At 46.4% G+C, this 20,372-nt stretch overlaps 1 protein-coding gene across 1 annotated transcript; it reads left to right on the forward strand.

Moving 5' to 3' along the window:
* Positions 1–6,691: 6,691 nt before the first annotated feature.
* On the forward strand, positions 6,692–8,331 carry LOC123100563 (DELLA protein SLR1-like). Its single transcript, XM_044522474.1, has one exon. It carries the CDS (start codon positions 6,715–6,717, stop codon positions 8,182–8,184), a length of 1,470 nt encoding a protein of 489 aa, XP_044378409.1. The 5' UTR covers positions 6,692–6,714; the 3' UTR covers positions 8,185–8,331.
* The last annotated feature ends 12,041 nt before the right edge of the window (positions 8,332–20,372 follow it).

The following is a 20,372-nucleotide window of genomic DNA, read 5'->3' on the forward strand; positions in this document are numbered from 1 at the left end:
CTAGTGAAAGTATGAACCCTAGGCCTTGTTTCCTAGCATTGCAATACCTTTTACGCACACTTTTATCATTAGTTACCTTGCCGTTTTTATATTTTCAGATTACAAAAACCTTTATCTACCATCCATATTGCACTTGTATCACCATCTCTTCGCCGAACTAGTGCACCTATACATTTTACCATTGTATTGGGTGTGTTGGGGACACAAGAGACTCTTTGTTATTTGGTTGCAGGGTTGTTTGAGAGAGACCATCTTCATCCTACGCCTCCCACGGATTGATAAACCTTAGGTCATCCACTTGAGGGAAATTTGCTACTGTCCTACAAACCTCTGCACTTGGAGGCGCAACAACGTCTACAAGAAGAAGGTTGTGTAGTAGACATCAATGACCGAGACACCTCTCTGGTCAATAACCAATAGCGGAACCTGGATGCCCATATTGGCTCCTACATATTCTACGAAGATCTTTATCGGTCAGACCGCATAACAACATACGTTGTTCCCTTTGTCATCGGTATGTTACTTGCCCGAGATTCGATCGTCGGTATCTCAATACCTAGTTCAATCTCGTTACCGGCAAGTCTCTTTACTCGTTCCGTAATACATCATCCCGCAACTAACTCATTAGTTACAATGCTTGCAAGGCTTATAGTGATGTGCATTACCGAGTGGGCCCAGAGATAGCTCTCCGACAATCGGAGTGACAAATCCTAATCTCGAAATATGCCAACCCAACAAGTACCTTCGGAGACACCTGTAGAGCACCTTTATAATCACCCAGTTACGTTGGGACGTTTGGTAGCACACAAAGTGTTCCTCCGGTAAACGGGAGTTGCATAATCTCATAGTAATAGGAACATGTATAAGTCACGAAGAAAGCAATAGCAGAATACTAAACGATCGAGTGCTAAGCTAACAGAATGGGTCAAGTCAATCACATCATTCTCCAAATGATGTGATCCCGTTAATCAAATGACAACTCTTTGTCTATGGCTAGGAAACATAACCATCTTTGATCAACGAGCTAGTCAAGTAGAGGCATACTAGTGACACTCTGTTTGTCTATGTAATCACACATGTATCATGTTTCCGGTTAATACAATTCTAGCATGAATAATAAACATTTATCATGATATAAGGAAATAAATAATAACTTTATTATTGCCTCTAGGGCATATTTCCTTCACTTCAAACGTCTTCAGAGCAAATCTTTATGGTAGGGATGTCATCTAGTAATTCTTGAAGTGTACTAAACCTCTTTTTTATGGAAATAAGGAAATCTGCAAGGAGAAGAAAGAAATGAAATGACCACCTCTTCAGTTACTTTTGCATCAAGCTTTCAGAGTCTAGCTATTTTTCACATCTGGAAGGATTTAAGTGAGATCATATATTCTATGTACTAAAAATGAAAAACGCCAATCTTCCATCAGATATACATGAGGATTAACAAATGCCTTAAAGTTTGGATAAAACACCAGTACTTCATGAAACGGAGTACATAGAGGCATGAATGCGCAGAGGGGAAACCTATCACCTCCATTGCCTTGTCCCAGTCGGCGTCGGTGCTGGACGATGTATGTGACATGGAAGATTAACCCATGATCCTAATCGATTGTGCATTTGCATTCAAACACAAATTTCTAATAATGCACAAATTTAGGGGGAGCTCTTACTTATCACATACTTCTCAAAGCGACGATGTATTCCTTTGCTTATATCAGTTGTCGAAGCTTTGATCTATATGTTGTCATCAAATACCAAAAGGGGGAGACTGAAAGTGCAACTAATACCCAAGTGGTTTTGGTAATTAATAACAACATATAAGTCATTGATCTAATGCTCATTGATAATATTTTTCAGAGAAGATCAAGGATTGGCATGGCAAGGACTAGTGACTGTGGACCCCTAAAAATTCTAAGGACAAGAATTGGCAAAGCTCCAAGACTCTACATTTTTGGTTAAGTGATCCAAGATCACATTGAGTCCATAGGAAATCCAATACTATTAAAAGGGATGAAGTTTTGATAAAGACTCAATTGGTCAAGTGCTTAGTGGTATTGCTGCAAAATCCCCAAACACCTCTCCACATCACATATGTCCAAAACCCTAAATTTACACTCAGTCCCACCGAAATCTTCCCATCTGGACCCACCGAGATGAACCCATACATTGCCACATGCCAAACCCTAACTTTTCGGTATAGCCGATGTGGATCTCAGTCTCACCGAGATGGCCTGACCAAGTTTCTATAATGAAGTCACTTCATTTTGGAATCACCGAGATGAATCGATCAAAATTTCCGAAATGGGGTCTTGCCCTAGCCATTACACATCAGTCTCACCGAGATGTTTTATTCGGTCTCACCGAAACCTCCAACATTCAAATCTTTTGCACTAGTCAGTATCACTGAGAATTTGGTTCGGTGTCACCGAGTTGGGTCAAAGACTGTAACGGTTGGATCTTTGAGTGTAGGCTATATATACCCCTCCACCCCACCTACTCTCTAAGAGAGCCATCAAAATGAACCACCACTTCCACTACTCATTTTCTGAGAGAAAACCACCTACTCATGTGTTGAGATCAAGAGATTCCAATCTTACCATTTGAACCTTGATTTCTAGCCTTTTCCAAGTTGTTTTCCATTCAATCCCCTCTTCCACCAAAGCAGAATCTGTCAGAGAGTGATTGAGTGTTGGGGAGACTATCATTTGAAGCACAAGAGCAAGGAGTTCATCATCAAAAACACCATCTATTACCATTTGGAGAGTGGTGTCTCCTAGATTGGTTTCACTAGTGGGAGCATCCAAGAGATTGTGGAGTTGAACCAAGGAGTTTGTAAGGCCAAGGAGATCGCCTACTTCGTGAAGATCTACCTGAGTGAGGCTAGTCCTTCATGGACGTAAGCCATGATGGAATAGACAAGGTTGCTTCTTCGTGGACCCTTCGTGGGTGGAGCCCTCTGTGGACTCGTGCAACCGTTAGCCTCCGTGGGTTGAAGTCTCCATCAACGTGGACGTACGATGGCACCACCTATCAGAACCACGTCAAAAATCATCGTGTCTTCATTGCATTTGATTTCTCTAATCCCTCCTTTACTTTCATATGCAAAGTCTTCACTTTCCGCTGCTCAATTCTTAGACTTGCATGTGTAGGGTGTATTTGACTTCATAGTATTAATAAAACTTGCCTACAACTAAAATTGGGAAAAGGATAAGTTTTTATTTGGTCAAGTAGTCTAATCAGACCCCACCCTCTAGACATACTTTCGATCCTATAAGTGGGAAGCCATTGCTGGGAGGCTCTTCATCAACCTTGCTGCCTCCATGACCATGTGTGAGTAGTTCCTTTAAGACCTACGGGTCCATAGTAGTGATGTCGCTTGAAGCTATGTCGGTATTTTCCCAAAGAGGAAGGGATGATGCAGCACATCGGTGGTAGGTATTTCCCTCAGATATGAAACCAAGGTTATCGAACCAGTAGGAGAACCAAACAACACAACGTAAACATCCCCTGCACAAAGATAACAAATCCTCGCAACTCGACGTGTTAAAGGGGTTGTCAATCCCTTCCGGGGTACAGCGCCTCAAGATAGGCAAACGGACGTGAGATAAAATTGTAGTAGATTGATAGATCGAATGCCAAATAAAATAAACAGAAATAAAACAAAGCAAGGTTTTTTGTATTTTTGGTTTAATAGATTTGAAAATAAATGCAAAGAAAAAGTAGATCGCAAAGGCAAATATATGAGAAAGAGACTCGGGGGCCGTAGGTTTCACTAGTGACTTCTCTCGAGAAAAATAGCAAATGGTGGGTGAACAAATTACTGTTGGGCAATTGATAGAACTTCAAATAATCATGAAGATATCCAGGCAATGATCATTATATAGGCATCACGTCCAAGATTAGTAGACCGACTCCTGCCTGCATCTACTATTATTACTCCACACATCGACCGCTATCCAGCATGCATCTAGTGTATTAAGTTCATGGAAAAACGGAGTAATGCAATAAGAACGATGCCATGATGTAGACAATATCTATCTATATAGAGATAAACACCATCATTTTATCCTTAGTAGCAACGATACATACGTGTCGGTTCGCCTTCTATCACTGGGATCAAGCACCGTAAGATCGAATCCACTACAGAGCACCTCTTCCCATTGCAAGATAAATAGATCAAGTTGGCCAAACAAAACCCAAATATCGGAAAAGAAATACAAGGCTATAAGCAATTATGCATATAAGAGATCAAAGAAACTCAAATAACTTTCATGGATATAAAAAGATAGATCTAATCATAAACTCAAAGTTCATCGATCCCAACAAACACACCGCAAAAGAGTTACATCATATGGATCTACAAGAGACCATTGTATTGAGAATTCAGCGAGAGAGAGGAAGCCGTCTAGCTACTAACTACGGACCCGAAGGTCTACAAAGAACTACTCACGCATCATCGGAGAGGCACCAATGGAAGTGGTGAACCCCATCCGAGATGGTATCTAGATTGGATCTGGTGGTTCTGGACTCAGCGGCGGCTGGATGAATATTTCGTCGACTCCCCTAGGGTTTTGGGAATATTGGGGTATTTATAGATCAAAGAGGCGGTCCGGCGGGCACCCGAGGTGGGCACAACCCACCAGGGCGCGCCTGGGCCTCCTGGCGCGCCCTGGTGGGTTGTGTCCTCCTCGAGGCACCCCCAGGCGCAGCCAGGGCCCATTATGTTCCTCTGGTCCAGAAAAAATCTCCGTGGAGTTTCGTTGCGTTTGGACTCCGTCTGATATTGATTTCCTGCGATGTTAAGAACATGCAGAAAACAGCAACTGTCACTTGGCACTATGTCAATAGGTTAGTACCAAAAAATAATATAAAATGATTATAAAACATCCAAGTTTGATAATATAACAGCATGGAACAATTAAAAATTATAGATGCGTTGGAGACGTATCAAGTAGTAGCTAGATGGCTCTCTCTCTATCTATCTCTCTCTCTCTCTCTCTCTCTCTTGATCTTCAATACCATGTTCTCCTTCTTCCTCGTGTGATTAGGATCAATCGGATGTAATTTTGCGGTGTGTTTGTTGGGACATGATGAATTGTGAGTTTATGGTCAGATTGTCCGTTGATTCATACTGAATCTTTTGTAGTTTCTTTGTTGCATAATTAAGTAGCTATGTACGCTTTCTGATATATTTATCTTCTCTAGACAAGATTGATTGGTAGATCTTCAGATGGAGTGGTGCATAGTAGTGGGTTCAATCTTGTAGTGCTCTATATCCCAGTGACAGAGTAGGGACAAGACACGCATTTGTATTGTTGCCACTAAGGATAAAACAACATGGTTTGGTCTTATTGCTACATTTCTTCCTGTCTACATTATGTCGTCTTGCTTACTGTGTTACTCTGTTTCTTGTGAACTTAACACTTTCCGATGCATGCTGGATAGCGGTCTTAGGGTAGAGTAATAGTAGTAGATGCGGTTGGATTAACGGTCTACTTGTCATGGACGTAATACCTATATGAGATTATGCCATGAATGATCATAGTTATAATCGTTTCTACTCTTGTCAATTGCCCAATTGTAATTTGTTACCGTTCCATTTGCCTTCTTTCGAGAGAGAGATACCTCTAGTGAACCTATGGGGCCCGTGTCTATTTTTCCATCAATACAAACACCTAAAAGTTGCCTCTTTACTATATTTGCCTTTACTTGGTGGTAAAATCAAGTGGGCTGAGATTACCACCTACAAGTGGCACCGTGAAAACACAATAATTTTACAAATTTAACAAAATAAATAAAATATTATTATTCATAATTCCAGATAAATCTTTGTGGTAGAAAATAATTTTTCAATTTTTAGAATTAAAAATGAACTTAATATTCTGAATTTGGAAGTCGACCGTTGTGATAGTGATTAATTTCAATTATTTATTAAAATTAATTAATTCCAAAATTGACAGCGCAGTAGGGTTTAATTTAGTAAATTAATAAAATATTTCTGAAATCGAGCGTTGCGATACAAATTTTACTAAATTATTAAATTTAGACATAATTTAGGAATTGTTCTTCGCGATCAATTATTTTTAGTAATTTAATAAATAATTCCAAATCGACAATAACTATTTTTGCTGCTGGAATCAACGGTTAATGCGGGGATTAATTTCATGAATTAATTGAAATCAATCCTGAAGACCTAAAACGTAAGCACTTACGTCACTCATGCCATGCCGGGCTCGGGCTCGGGCCCTAGTTTTCAGCCCATGGCCCGGGCCAAGTGTGTGGAAAAAAATGAAATAATGTTCATCTGTGTGTGTTTTTAGAAATAGGTTCAAGAATGCACATATGTATTCTAAAAACAAATAAACTGGCATGTTTTTCAATTCATTTTTTGTTGAAACGGAATGGTTTCTTGGGTCCAAGCAGGCCATAATCATATTGGGGTTTCTGTAAGCCTGGCACGGACCCGAGCCCGGCCCGGCCCGGCTCTATGCCCCCGATCTATTGTGAGCCATCCAATTTGCTTCCCCCAACCCTGCCCGCGCATCCACGGTTTCCCGGACGCCAAAACGCTTCGCTACGACGCTGTCCCCACCTCCACGTGTGCACCCAATTGGCGCTCTCCACACCTACAAATACGCCCCAAAGCGTGGACTGGACGCTCACACACCGCCAGCACTCGCAGCCTTCACGCAGCTCGCCCGTGAGGAACACATGGGCCATTTCTCCTTCGGCTGGCAGGGCAAGGAGCCCGCCCCCACCGCCTCCCCGTCCGGCGCGGGTGCTACGCTGCCTCTCCAGTCCGTCCAGGGCACCGCCGCCGCGACGGTCGGCGCTGACACGGCGTACTGCCTCGACCCGGCCATGTACGCGCCCGCAGTCCCACCCACGGTCCCGCCGCCCGTTGCGGAGGCGGCGGCGAGGAGGCGCCAGGAAGCGGAGAACATCGCGCTCTATCTCATCCACATCCTTCGCAAGTGCGCTGAAACCATCGAGGCGGGCGACTATGCGGCCGCGGCCGGTAAGCTCGCCGAGGCGCGCACGATGCTCGCGACGTCTATCTCGACGACCACCGGGATCGGCCGCGTCGCCAGCCACTTCACTGCCGCGCTTGCCCAACGCATCTTCCCGGCATCACCGCACTCCTCCTTCGCGCTGGACGCCTCGCCGGAGCGCGCTCGCGAGCTCTACCGTCAGTTCTATGACGCGGGGCCGTACCTCAAGTTCGCGCACTTCACGGCCAACCAGGCCATCCTCGAGGCGTTTGAGGGCTGTGACCGCGTGCATGTCGTGGATCTCGCCATCAAGCAGGGCATGCAGTGGCCTGCCCTCATCCAGGCCCTCTCCATCCGCCCTGGCGGCCCGCCGTCCGTCCGCATCACCGGCGTCGGATCTGCGCCCGCCGCAGACGAAGTTGGCCTCCGCCTCGCCGAGTTCGCACGCGCCATGAACGTCCCCTTCTCATTTCAAAGGGTCACCGACGACAGCCTGGACCAGCTCCAGCCGTGGATGTTCCAGGTCCTCCCTGGAGAGGCGGTGGCCGTGAACTCCATCTGCCAGCTCCACCGCCTCCTGGTGAACCCGGACGCCGCATCCACCTCTCTCCCCACTCCCATCGACGTCGTGCTCGGCTGGATCGCGTCCATGCAGCCCAGGGTGTTCACGGTGGTGGAGCAGGAGGCGGACCACAACAAGCCGGGGCTGGTGACACGCTTCGACAATGCCATGTTCTACTACGGCTCCGTGCTCGACTCCATGGAGGCCATGTCTGTGAGCCGTGGCGGCGCCATCGGCAACGGAGCCGGCGCCGACGCGTACGTGCAGAGGGAGATCTTCAACATCGTATGCTACGAGGGCAGCGCCCGCACCGAGCGCCACGAGCCGCTGGCGTACTGGTGCGCTCGCCTCTGGCGCACGGGTTTCACCCACGTGCCACTGGGTCCGAGCGCGGCCTATCAAGCCGCTAAGCTTGCCCGCGTGTTCTCCTGCACCGGATTCCGCGTCCAGGAGATCGGCGGTTGCCTCTCGCTCGCGTGGCACGAGCACCCCCTGTTCACGGTGTCCGTGTGGAGCGCAATGCCCGCCGACGGCGCCGACACTGCCAAGGAGCACGCCGATAATCACAAGCTGAAGATGAGCATCGGCGAGAGCAGCGACAGCCACCTGCCGGACATCGGGGCGTAGTGAAAGAGCACGACATGCATGCATCGTGGTTTGAATAATTGTAAAGAGTCGTTGGAGGCAGATCGTCGATCGAGTTTAGTTTGTTAGTTGGTCGGAGCTTAAGCTGTAGTCGTGAGTCAGTCGTCAGATGGATATCGGTCTAGGTCAATAAAGTGTCGCTCTCAAGTTTGTGAGAGATAGTGTCGTCATTCCTTCCTGGTTTTATCTATCGAACAGTTAATTTGTTTCATCAGTTGCAAGTAGATCATGGCTGCTTGCTACTACTTCATCTTGAAGATACACTAGAGGCTAGGGTGCCACTTGGTGGCGCTACCTAAGGCGGGCCTGTGCGCTCCCATTTTAATTATGCACATAGTTTAACAACTACCGTTATCTACGAGGAAATTAAATGGCTTCAAATTTCTTTATGCAATCACCAGCAGGTAAACTAGGCAACGAAATGCCACAAACTAGTTTGGCATCATTTTGCTTAATTAATACGCAGTCAGGTTTAGAGATTTATGCACCCACAATCTGAAGACCTCTGATCCAAATCATATATATTTATAAATGCATGTTTGATCTCCTTCAATATCTCGCAGAGCAATGCAGAGGCCTTGGATAGGCTTTCACACATATGGCAGCAATGAATGCTTCCTCGGCTTCCCCGCAGCTTAGCTACTTTCTCGATGCGCATAAGTACAACTCTAGAAAGACCATGGATGGACTAACAGCTCCACATTGTTTTTCTCCACTCCTACGCGGCCCACACACTTGCCTAAAGGAGATGCAGGGCGAGATCGAGATAGGCAGCGGCGACGGCGCCTTGCCGAAGCAGAACCAACAGGTGTGAGTGACATGAGCCACCAGCTACATCAGCTAGTCGCTCGTCCGCACCGTACTCCAGTAGGGTCGCCGTGTCCACGACATGGCGAGGGACCTAGATGTGCCACCTATTAGTTTGCAGATCTATATTGAAAATCAATCAACAATGGAACCAATTCAACGCCTGATTATGGCACAATAAGAGAAAGCATCTTCACTTTAGTAACCATTTAGAAGAAACCATAAGTTGGACAGCATACAGAGTACAAACAATCTTTTGTTAGAGAAAAGATGGACAAGTCCAACAAGCAACCCTTCAGGATGGCAATATATAAACAAAAAAACTAAAACAAAACAACGCCAAAATCTTATAGACACAATCTATTTGCATAAAAATTCAACTTCCTATTTTGTTATCAGGATTTAGAGCCTATTCGAAAAGGTCGCATGCTTCAGATTTTAGAAAATGTAACTAGAACTTTCAGTTATGTGGCGGGGAAGATTTAAAAGGTTATTTTTGTTGTTGGTAATCAGCTCTGTTGCCATGAGATAATGAAATGGTTCCTTCCCAAAAAAAGATCCTGTACTGGTTAGTCTTTACTCAAGCTCCTCAGTATACTCCATACTCCGAACAAGATATATCTAAGCATGTTTCCTGTAAGTGATATGATTAAGAGAAAGATAAACATAAAAAATGTTCAACTATGGCTAATACAACTTCTAGACTGTTGATACTAAATTAGTGCATCTCAATAGTTTCAAAAATTGGTTGATTCATTCTTCATGAAGAATGTCAAAACTCACAAATTAAAACATCAGCGACTAACGTTGGGCATTGTTGACCGCATGGTCGGCGGCAATATCCTAGTTATACATAAGGGCTTCGGTATATCAATCTAAATAAGCACAACATTAAAGTGTCTACATTAACAAGCCAATATAAGTTACCTTTCCAGGATAACTTGTGATCAGTTTCGAAGTTGTAGAACTCGAGAATAACTACACAAAAACACACACAAGTGTTTAGCACTTGGTTAGCTGGTCGAAAGTTACATCAACAACATCAGTACGCTTTTCCATGAAATCATTTTTTGTGAGCACACCAAAGATTCTTTCACCCGAATCAAGAAAAAGTGAAGTTCAAGCTCAGAAATGAGTAAAATTGCAGGAATGGTACATGAAATTAAACGAAATTACTATATGTGAGTTTCCCCTTTCTTCCATAGAGTTAGCCCACAATAAGTTCATACAAAAAGTCAAACATATTGACCAAATAGTGATTGCCAACATAATATGGCTGATATCCACAAAGATAAACTAAAAGCATAGGTCTCGGCAGTTTATGTTTATGTCTGCTATTGGTCCAATAAATAAGGTGAAGATAACATAGTTTGAATCTTTGTGGCATATTAAAAGTATAGAACCCGGGATAATAAGATTTTTAACACATTAGTCATCGGGAACATGAAGGGGAGCCTCAACGCAGTGGTAAAGCTGCTGCCTTGTGACCATGAGGTCACGGGTTCAAGTCCTAGAAACAACCTCTTACAAAAATGTATGGAAAGGCTGTGTACTATAGACCCAGAGTGGTCGGACCCTTCCCCGGACCCTGCGCAAGCGGGAGCTGCATGCACCGGGCTACCCTTTGGTGATCGGGGACATAATGACATTAACCACATTACCCGAAATGCAGTTCACCAAACCGGCTGCAACAAAGTCCTGCCTTTTGGGTTAACTTCACGTGAAATCTTATGTAAGGTCCCGATTGGCTGGAGAAACAACCAGAATGGTATAGTTCGGCTGAAAAAAGACCAAAACAGTTGTTGTTTACACAGTGCATGGCACCATAATTCTAAATCAAACTTTCTATTATATGGGATATGGTTGAGAAAAGAGCATGTTAGGCCAAATATGCATAACATAAATACTAAATTTGTACATAACCATGAGTAATACAACTGCAATGCTGGATAGGACATTTTTCGGTTGCTTTATCTCGTTCTGGGCAGCACAAGTAGATGCAACTATTGTTGAACTTAACTGTTCCTTCTAGTCCTTTTCTGTCTACTTGCCGGCATGTTTAGTCTACTTGCATGAAAACATGCACCTTGACCCTAATTAGCATTTTTATTAGGTTTTCCTGGAGCCACTTGCATGACAATGAGTCACGTGCTTTAATTAATATACTACTGGTGTATATCATCGGGGTGACTTCAAACATCTCCAGAGCAAATCTTTATGGCAAGGATGTGATACGTCTCCATCGTATCTACTTTTCCAAACACTTTTGCCCTTATTTTGGACTCTAACTTGCATGATTTGAATGGAACTAACCCGGACTGACGCTGTTTTCAGCAGAATTGCCATGGTGTTATTTTTGTGTAGAAATAAAAGTTCTCGGAATGACCTGAAACTTCACGGAGAATATTTTTGGATTTTATAAAAAATACTGGCGAAAGAATCAAGGCCAGGGGGCCCACACCCTGTCCACGAGGATGGGGGGCGCGCCTACCCCCTGCCTCGTGGGCCCCCTGGTGCTCCACCGACCTCAACTCCAACTCCATATATTCACGTTCGGGGAGAAAAAAAATCAGAGAGAAGTATTCATCGCGTTTTACGATATGGAGCCACCGCCAAGCCCTAACCTCTCTCGGGAGGGCTGATCTGGAGTCCGTTCGGGGCTCCGGAGGGGGGAATCAGTCGTCGTCGTCATCATCAACCATCCTCTATCACCAATTTCATGATGCTCACCGCCGTGCGTGAGTAATTCCATCGTAGGCTTGCTGGACGGTGATGGGTTGGATGAGATTTATCATGTAATCGAGTTAGTTTTGTTAGGGTTTGATCCCTAGTATCCATTATGTTCTAATATGGATGTTGATATTACTTTGCTATGCTTAATGCTTGTCACTAGGGCCTGAGTGCCATGATTTCAGATCCAAACCTATTATGTTTTTATGAATATATGTGAGTTCTTGATCCTATCTTGCAAGTCATTAGTCACCTACTATGTGTTATGATCCGGCAACCCCGAAGTGACAATAATCGGGACCACTCCCGGTGATGACCGTAGTTTGAGGAGTTCATGTATTCGCTAAGTGTTAATGCTTTGGTCCGGTACTCTATAAAAAGGAGGCCTTAATATCCCTTAGTTTCCAATAGGACCCCGCTGCCACGGGAGGGTAGGACAAAAGATGTCATGCAAGTTTTTTTCCATAAGCACGTATGACTATATTCGGAATACATGCCTACATTACATTGAAGAATTGGAGCTAGTTCTGTGTTACCCTATGTTATAACTGTTGCATGAATAATCACATCCGACATAATTATCCATCACTGATCCAATGCCTACGAGCTTTTCACATATTGATCTTTGCTTAGTTACTTATTCGTTGCCACCGTTACAATTACTACAAAACTGCTACTGTTACTTTTGCCACCGTTACCGTTACTTCCATACTACTTTGCTACTAAATACTTTGTTGCAGATACTAAGTTATCCAGGTGTGGTTGAATTGACAACTCAACTGCTAATACTTGAGAATATTCTTTGGCTCCCCTTGTGTCGAATCAATAAATTTGGGTTGAATACTCTACTCTCGAAAATGCGATCCCCTATACTTGTGGGTTATCAGGATGTCATCTAGTAATTCTTGAAGTGTACTAAACCTCTTTTTTATTGAGATAAGGAAATCTTCAAGGAGGAAAAAGTAATGAAATGACCACTTCTTCAGTTACTTATGAATCAAGCTTTCAGAGTCTAGCTACTTTTCACACCCAGAAGGATTTAAGTGAGATCATATATTCTATGTACCAAAAAATAAAAAGGCATATCTTCCATCAGATATACATGAGTATTAAGAAATGCCTTAAAGTTTGGATAAAACACCGGTACTTCATGAAACGGAGTACAAGCAATGAACCAACCCCTTTCTATATGCTACAGTCATGGGATCATCATAAATTACAAGAAAGTAGGATAGTTAAATCTCAAAATGAATTCTCCCACAATATTTAGAGTATAGTCAATTCCATTAAGCAGTTGCGTACAACATAAATTTGGAGGTCATATGAGGAGCAAAATTTACACAAGTTACACTAAAGTACCTTTTTGACGAATGCTCGAACGACGCTTCTAATTTCCTGAACAATAATCTCCTGCTGACCCTCAAACAAGCATAAAAAGACAGTATCAAATAAGAGAATTACATCTTAAAACATGAATAACAAAAGAACAATGCCTTATAAGTGTTTTTAGGAACTATGGACAGTGGGGAGAAGCTCCCACTAGTGCAGAAACGGGCATTATCACCGGTTCGTAAGGCCCTTTAGTGCCGGTTCTGTAACCGGCACTAAAGGGTGGGGACTAAAGGCCCCCCCCCTTTAGTACCGGTTCAGCACGAACACCACTAAAGGGCCACCACGTGGCACAAGCCAGCGCCGAGGGCAGGGAGACCTTTAGTACCGGTTGGTAACACCAACCGGTACTAAAAGGTTGGGGGGGTTTTGGGTTCATGATTTCTTTTTCCTTTAATCTTGTGTTTTCCATTTAATTCTTTTTCATTTGCTGGTATTTTACGATACTACATATTGTACACGTTATGCATATATATAAATAGAATTTCTAGTAGAACCGATCATACACACACACACACACACAACACACACACACACACACACAATTTCTCCTACATGGAGGCATTACTAGCGGGTAATGGTATTCTCCTTTGGGATCTATGACCCGGTCGAGCAAAAATCTCGCTATTTCCTCTTGAATTGCTCGTACGCGATCCATTGGTAGGAGCTTATCCCGCACCTCATTAAACTTTTAAGAAGGAGATCAATATGCATGTATTAGTCGTTGTGTGATTAGATATCGATAATGATGTAAAATTTGTGAATAGTGTTCTGGCAAACGTACCCATAGCTGTCTAGAAGATGTGCTCCTTTCGGACGCCATCATGCGAATGTTCTCGCAAACGTAGTATGCACATAAATCAGTCCCCGGCGCCTGCTTCATGGCCTTACGAGAATAGAATTCAATCAAATAATAATTAATCAAGCATGATAATTAATGGTATTGAAACTAGAATTAAAGAGATGGTAGCTAGGTAGTACAACTTAATTACTTACCCTGGGTCGATACCAATACAGCTTTTGTTTCCATTCGCCTGGAACCGTTTTGATGAACTTTTGCCAAGCCCTGCCCGCCGGCAAAGAAAATGAATAAAGGAGTTATTAATTAGTTGATATCAGGAAATGACGAACTAAAGAGGCCGACATATAGTTCAATAATGATTGAAATTACCTGTCAACTATCCCCTTCACGATTGAGTACTCACTATATTCTTTAAGTAGTGAGTCCAGTACTTCAACTTTTCCTTCTTCAACTTGAATGTCTAACAAGATCCAGTGGTAACTGCGTGTGCATACGTTTGCATGTATAAATTAAGCGGGCATGTGCATAACACTCATCAACTACCCTAAACCCTATACACTTATTAACATCTAGCTAGTAAGCAAAAACAGAATTTGTAGTACAACACAGTGTGACTCACCGGAAGTTGTAAGGAAGTAGTATATCTCGATTGGTATTGAGGTGCTTCAAGAACTCTAGCATGTTTTTCTCTACGTCGTCTCGATACCATTCATATGTTCATGCCTCTTCATTAATGATATTTGGGTCAATGAACCCAATGCCATAGCGTCCAGCTTTTTTCATTTCATAGATCTTCATCCTGCATAATACCACAGAAAATAATATAGTGAGGATAATTACAGGTAATGATCAACGAGCACTACAACTAGCTTGAGACTTAAATTACAGAAAGAAATCACTTACAAACAATAGCAACTGATAATAGATTTGTCGAGTGCGTCTTGATTGAATAACTGAAACAGTTCTGTATACTCAACAGATAGAGCTGTCTCATGAAAGTAATGCTCTTCCTTGACATTCACCATGAGGGACTCTCGATTGGTAGTCTTGGCAATTCTAATGTACCATTGATGCAATTCATACATTCTCGTTGAGAGCTTCTTGACCTCCTTAGGCTTGACCAAAGGTTCGCCGCGGACATATTTCCATTTTATGTCCCCCTCTCTAATATTATCCATGGGCTCGAGCTCTAGGAGTTGATAAACAGTGATACTGAGCTCTTTAGCCCGCCTTCTATGCTCATCGGTTATTACCAGTTGATCGGCGCCAGTACTCGCATGTGTTGCTACAATGAGCGGGGGGATCGATTGCACCGCCTGTTCTCCCAGCTGGGGAACGGTTTTCCCGCTTTTTTGGCAGCTGCTTGGCTCGATCTCGAGCTCGACTCCTTCTTTTGTTGTGCTCGGTATGCCTTCCTGATTTGGCGCTCATAGTCTGAGTCAACAGGCTTGGGAGCTGGTGCTTCAGCCATACGAATAAAGTGGTCAATGCCTTAATCAGGCACTTTCTCCTTTGGCGGCGGTGGCGGTTTCGGTCCAAAATGGGCGTGCAATTGGGCCTTCACTTCGGCTTCGTTTTCCTCGTCGGTCATGTCGTAAGGCCTCATCGGAAGAGGCGCGAGGCTTGGACCATATTTAAATCGCTTGCCTCCTCCTGTACCTCATGTACCTCGACTTGTAGCGCTACGCACCATAGCTGCGGCGGCTCTCTTCCGCTGTTGCTGAGGCGGCGGAGACGGCTTACGTGGCTGACTTGGAGGAGGAGGAGTGGGCTGACGCGGTGCCGGACTTGGAGCAGGAGGAGTAGCCTGATGCGGTGCCGGACATGGAAGAGGAGGAGTGGCCCCACGTTTTGGCGGACTTGAAGGAGCAGGACTCTGCTGAGGCGGTGGCTGATGACTTGGAGGAGCGGGAGTCTGCTGACGCGGTGGCGGACTTCGAGGAGGAGTCGGATGACGCGGTGGTTTCTGTGGCCTTGGAAAGATGATGCAATCCTTTCTCCATAGGATGATACGATGTATGGCCTCTCCCCGTGTGTGCTCCTCGTCACCTCCAGGAATGTCAAGCTCTAGCCCCGAATATTGGTCAACCACTTCATCAATCATGACACGAGCATAGCCAGCTAGAATCGGGTTGCAATTGAATGTTGCTTCGGGGGGATTTGTATAAGCAATGGCGTCCGCCACCTTCATGGATATGTTCTTCATTTTGAAGTGTAGCTCACAATTAGTGTTCTCCATGATGTCATCCACAGGGTATCTATCCAGCAGTGCCTCGCCCGGGGCAGAATCCACGCTGCTTCTCGGCATGGATGGGACGGTGCTATCCAAGGCTGGATCATCCGCTAGCTGCTGCCGCTGCTGAGACCCCCTTTCTTGGCTAAGTGAGTCGATCTACTGCTGTTGCCTCTCCAATTGGAGTGCCAACTCTGCGTGCGCTGATTCTAGGCCTTTAAGGCGTTCTGCTTACTGCTTCCTCTACTCCTCCTCCAAGTTCCTCTTCTTCTCCTCCTCCATCTTCCTTCTCGCACGACTTCTGTAGTCGGCGTTCCAGTCCGCAAACCCCTCATACCATGGAACAACGCCTTTGCCTCATGTTCTTCCCGGGTGTTCAGGATTTCCCAGGGCGCGCGTAAGCTCATCGTTCTCTCTGTTGGGCGTGAACACCCTCGTTAGAGCCTCTTTCTCTGCAACAAGTAACTTCTCTTCGGCTCCTTTAAGACTTGTCTTCTTCGAAACCTTCCTTGTCTTCGGGTCGAACGCCCCCATGTGCATAGAACCAAGTCCTGCACCTGGGGGGCCAGCTCAATGTAACTGGAATGACCGCTGCATCCACCATCTCTTGCTCAGACTTGTCCCACTTAGGCATTGCCACCGCATAGCCACCTGGCCTCATCTTACGGAACTGCTCCTTTTTTGTGGCATTGGCCTTGTTTATTCTCGACCGTTCCTTAGATAATTCCGATTCCTTGAATTTCATGCAAGCGGGCCAGTGATCTCTTTGCTTCTCTAGTGTTCCTGTGAATTCTGGAGTCTTCTTTCCTCCTTTGACGTAGTAGGCCCATATAGTTTTCTTGTGGTTGTTGAATGCAATTGCCATCTTCCTAAGAGCAGCGGCCTTCACTTTCTGCACATCTGCATATGTGAAATGATCTGGTAGGGTGAAATGTTCCATGAGAGATTCCCAAAGCAGATCTTTTGCTCTGTCGTCGACCCAAGTAAGATCAGGACGTTCCTTTGCTGGCTTTTTCCATTCTTGCGTGGAGATCGGGAGTTGGTCCTTCACAAGAACTCCACACTAACAAACGAACTTGTTCTCAATGTTCTTAGGCGTGATTGGTTCGCCATCAGTTTTGATGGCATCGATGTTGTACTTTACGCCCTCCTTCAACTTTTTGGCCGGGCTTCGCGCTGTCCTGCTGCCTGTAGAAGATTTGCTCGATCCGGAGGGCTGAAAGAAGAAATATCGATTCATTAATATATCTTCAAATTATTTAAAACATGTGATGATCACCAGATGCCTGCTTATATAAATATACCTCGCCGGTCTCTGCTATTTCAAGCTCAACATTTTCTTCGTCACCATAATCATAGTTCTGGACTTCATCAATTCGGTCGTCACGATCGAATATCATATCACCCTCCCCGGTATTGTTCAGATATTGGGAGCCGTCATCTTCTTCATTCTGATCATCTGGCCGGCGAGGGAAGCGTATGATCTCGAACAGTGCCTCTTCTCCTTCTCTGCCGGTATTGTCCGCCATAGCTTTTATTTAACTAATCCAGAGGAAATATAAAACAATTTAGTATTCAAATTACAATGCATGCATGCAATCAATAAGGAAAAACTGAATCATAGTACATAATATGCATCATTGAATATAATCTCGAATACATTGTCTCAAATATTATCGAATAATATATATAATCTCGAATACATCGTCTCGAATAATATATATAATCTCGAATACATCGTCTCGAATATTATATATCGAATACATCACTAGCTAGCTAGCTAATAAAGATTGAATACTACAGAATAATCTAGTTCACTCGCGGTTTCTGAGGCGCGGGCGGTGGACACCCAAAGAGAAGGAACCATCACAGGACCACAGCTCGGGTGAGATCCCCAAAGAACCTGCCAGGTATTGGAGAACTTGACGTCAATAGCAGCCATGTAGCGACGGACGTGCTCATCCTCCTCCCTGACATGGCGACGTACCACCTCCGGCGGGGCCGGCTCCCTCCGCACCGAAAGTGGCCCACGCGAACGCCACCAAAGGAGCTCAGGGTCGACGACGGGACGCGGGGCTGGGTTCCTCACCAAGCGATGCACCCCTGAAGGTAGCACCTCCCAGCGTGTCGGGTGGTAGGTGCAACATATGCCAACAGGTGGCTTATCATTGTGGGAGCCAGTAAGACATCGCCGGTGCCTGGAAACGGGATAAGGCGAAGACATGCATGCCGGCGAATCTTACCCAGGTTCGGGGCTCACCGTGGAGATAACACCCCTAGTCCTGCTCTACGGGGTCTCCGCATGATCACTAGATCAACACAAGTGGCTACAAGTGGCTCCTTGAGCTGTTTGGCTAGAGGAGGAAGAAGGGCAAGGCTAGCTCTCCTCTTCTCTCTATGTGGTGTCTAATACTCTAAGAGATCAACCCTTTGCATGGGTGCCCTGGGGGGTTTATATAGGCCTACCCCCCAGGGGTACAATGGTAATCCGGCTGGATGCGGGTCCAGGCCGTCAGTGTCTGTATCCGCCGGCTTCTCCGCCGGCCGCTGGGGCCCGCCGACTGGTGGGTCCCGCCGGCTGCTGGTTACTATAGCCTCGCCCCTGATGACGAGGGCTTTGCCGAGGTATGCATGGCTACAGTGCCGCCGTCCGGCGGACTCTCACTGTAGCCTTATCTCGTCTTGTCTCCTTAATGATGCACATACTTCGAGGGAGTGAGGTAGCCGGCTATTGGGAGCCGGCTACACCCCAGGCCGACTGGGGGGGGGGGGGGGCTTGGCCGCCTTCGAGCGTCTCTCTGGCTAAAGGGGCCCGCCGCCCGCGGGCCGTACTGACAACCTGTCATGGATGGCGTCATGGTCAACATGGCTACAGTGCCGCGTCGGACGGGGGATGGCCGACCCGTACGGCGCACTGTCGCCATGCGTGTTTCGGGATTCGGGGGTGGCAGGCTTTACTATAGCCACGCCCCGTCTTGTCACCATTATGTGGGTGCAGTCCTTGGGGGCGCGATCTTGGCCGCTTGCCGGGAGTCGGTCTTCTTGTGGCCGGCTTCTTGGAGTCGGCCTTCTTGTGGTCGGCTTCTTGGAGTCGGCCTTCTTGTGGCTCTCTTCAGGAGGGTTTCAGGGTCGGGCCGCCTTCCAGTTAGTTGGCCTGTGAGATAGCCAGCCAGGGGAAGGCGGCCCTGTGCTTCGGGTGCTTGAAGGCGCGATCGGCCTGATGATTTTTCAAAGAGCCAGGGGGAGTCGGTTAGGCTACCCGTGGTCACTTACTCCGACAGTAGTCCCCGAAGCTGGTTGGGCTTCGCGGCTGAAAGGAGGACGAGAAGCTTAATCAGCTTCCTATCTTGAGGAGCAAGCAACTAGGAGCCGACTTTGACCAGGTGCGCCGTCTTGGTGAGGGTTCGAAATCTGAAGGCGGGAATCAGCTGGCGCGCGCGCCTGGTTGCGGGCCGGCCGCTTGCCGCCCACGCACCACGTGGCGCCCTCCGGCTGGGAGAGCCTGCCATCCCACGCGCGTGACGGGAGGCCGCCGCAGGTCGGGGCCCGCCACTTCCATGCCTCGGCCCGGGTGTGGATCTTCTGTGGCCCAAAACGTGCCATTCGCCTTCCAATGGCAGTTTCCGCACGCCGTTAGGGCGCAATAATCGCAGGACGTGGGGGAGTGGGCGCAGTTAGTCCCACGCCCCCCACGCCTCGCCTCCTCGGCTTCGCCGCACGAGGCTAAAAATAGGGGGAGGAGGAGGAGCGGCAGACGCTCGCACGCTCGCCCTCACTCCGCCATCTCCTTCTTCTTCTTCTTCTTCTTCTTCTTCATCGCGGTAGCCCCTCGCTGCCGCGCCGTCCCTCCAGTCTTCGCACTACCCCGCAGGTTCGCCACCACGGGGCCGTGCTTTCGCCATTTCCGCGCCTTTTTCATCGGCTTCTTGCCCTCATGTCGTGCGGCGGAGACTGGGACGGCTCCAACGTCCACGAGGACCACATCGACTTCCTTCGCAAGACGCGGCGGTTGCTCGGCAAGGAGCATGTGCGGGTCCGTCTTGCGCCAGAGCGGGAGATCTCGCCGGCGCCGGAGGAGGGCAAGCGGGTGATCTTCCGCTCGCACTTCCTGCGCGGCCTTGGCCTGCCTGCGAGCGGCTTCTTCCGCTCCTTCCTCGAATTCTACCAGCTCCAGCCGCACCACCTCACTCCAAACACGGTGGTGCTGCT

This window comes from Triticum aestivum, chromosome 4D (genome assembly GCF_018294505.1).
Source record: "Triticum aestivum cultivar Chinese Spring chromosome 4D, IWGSC CS RefSeq v2.1, whole genome shotgun sequence".
Taxonomy (NCBI): Eukaryota; Viridiplantae; Streptophyta; class Magnoliopsida; order Poales; family Poaceae; genus Triticum; species Triticum aestivum.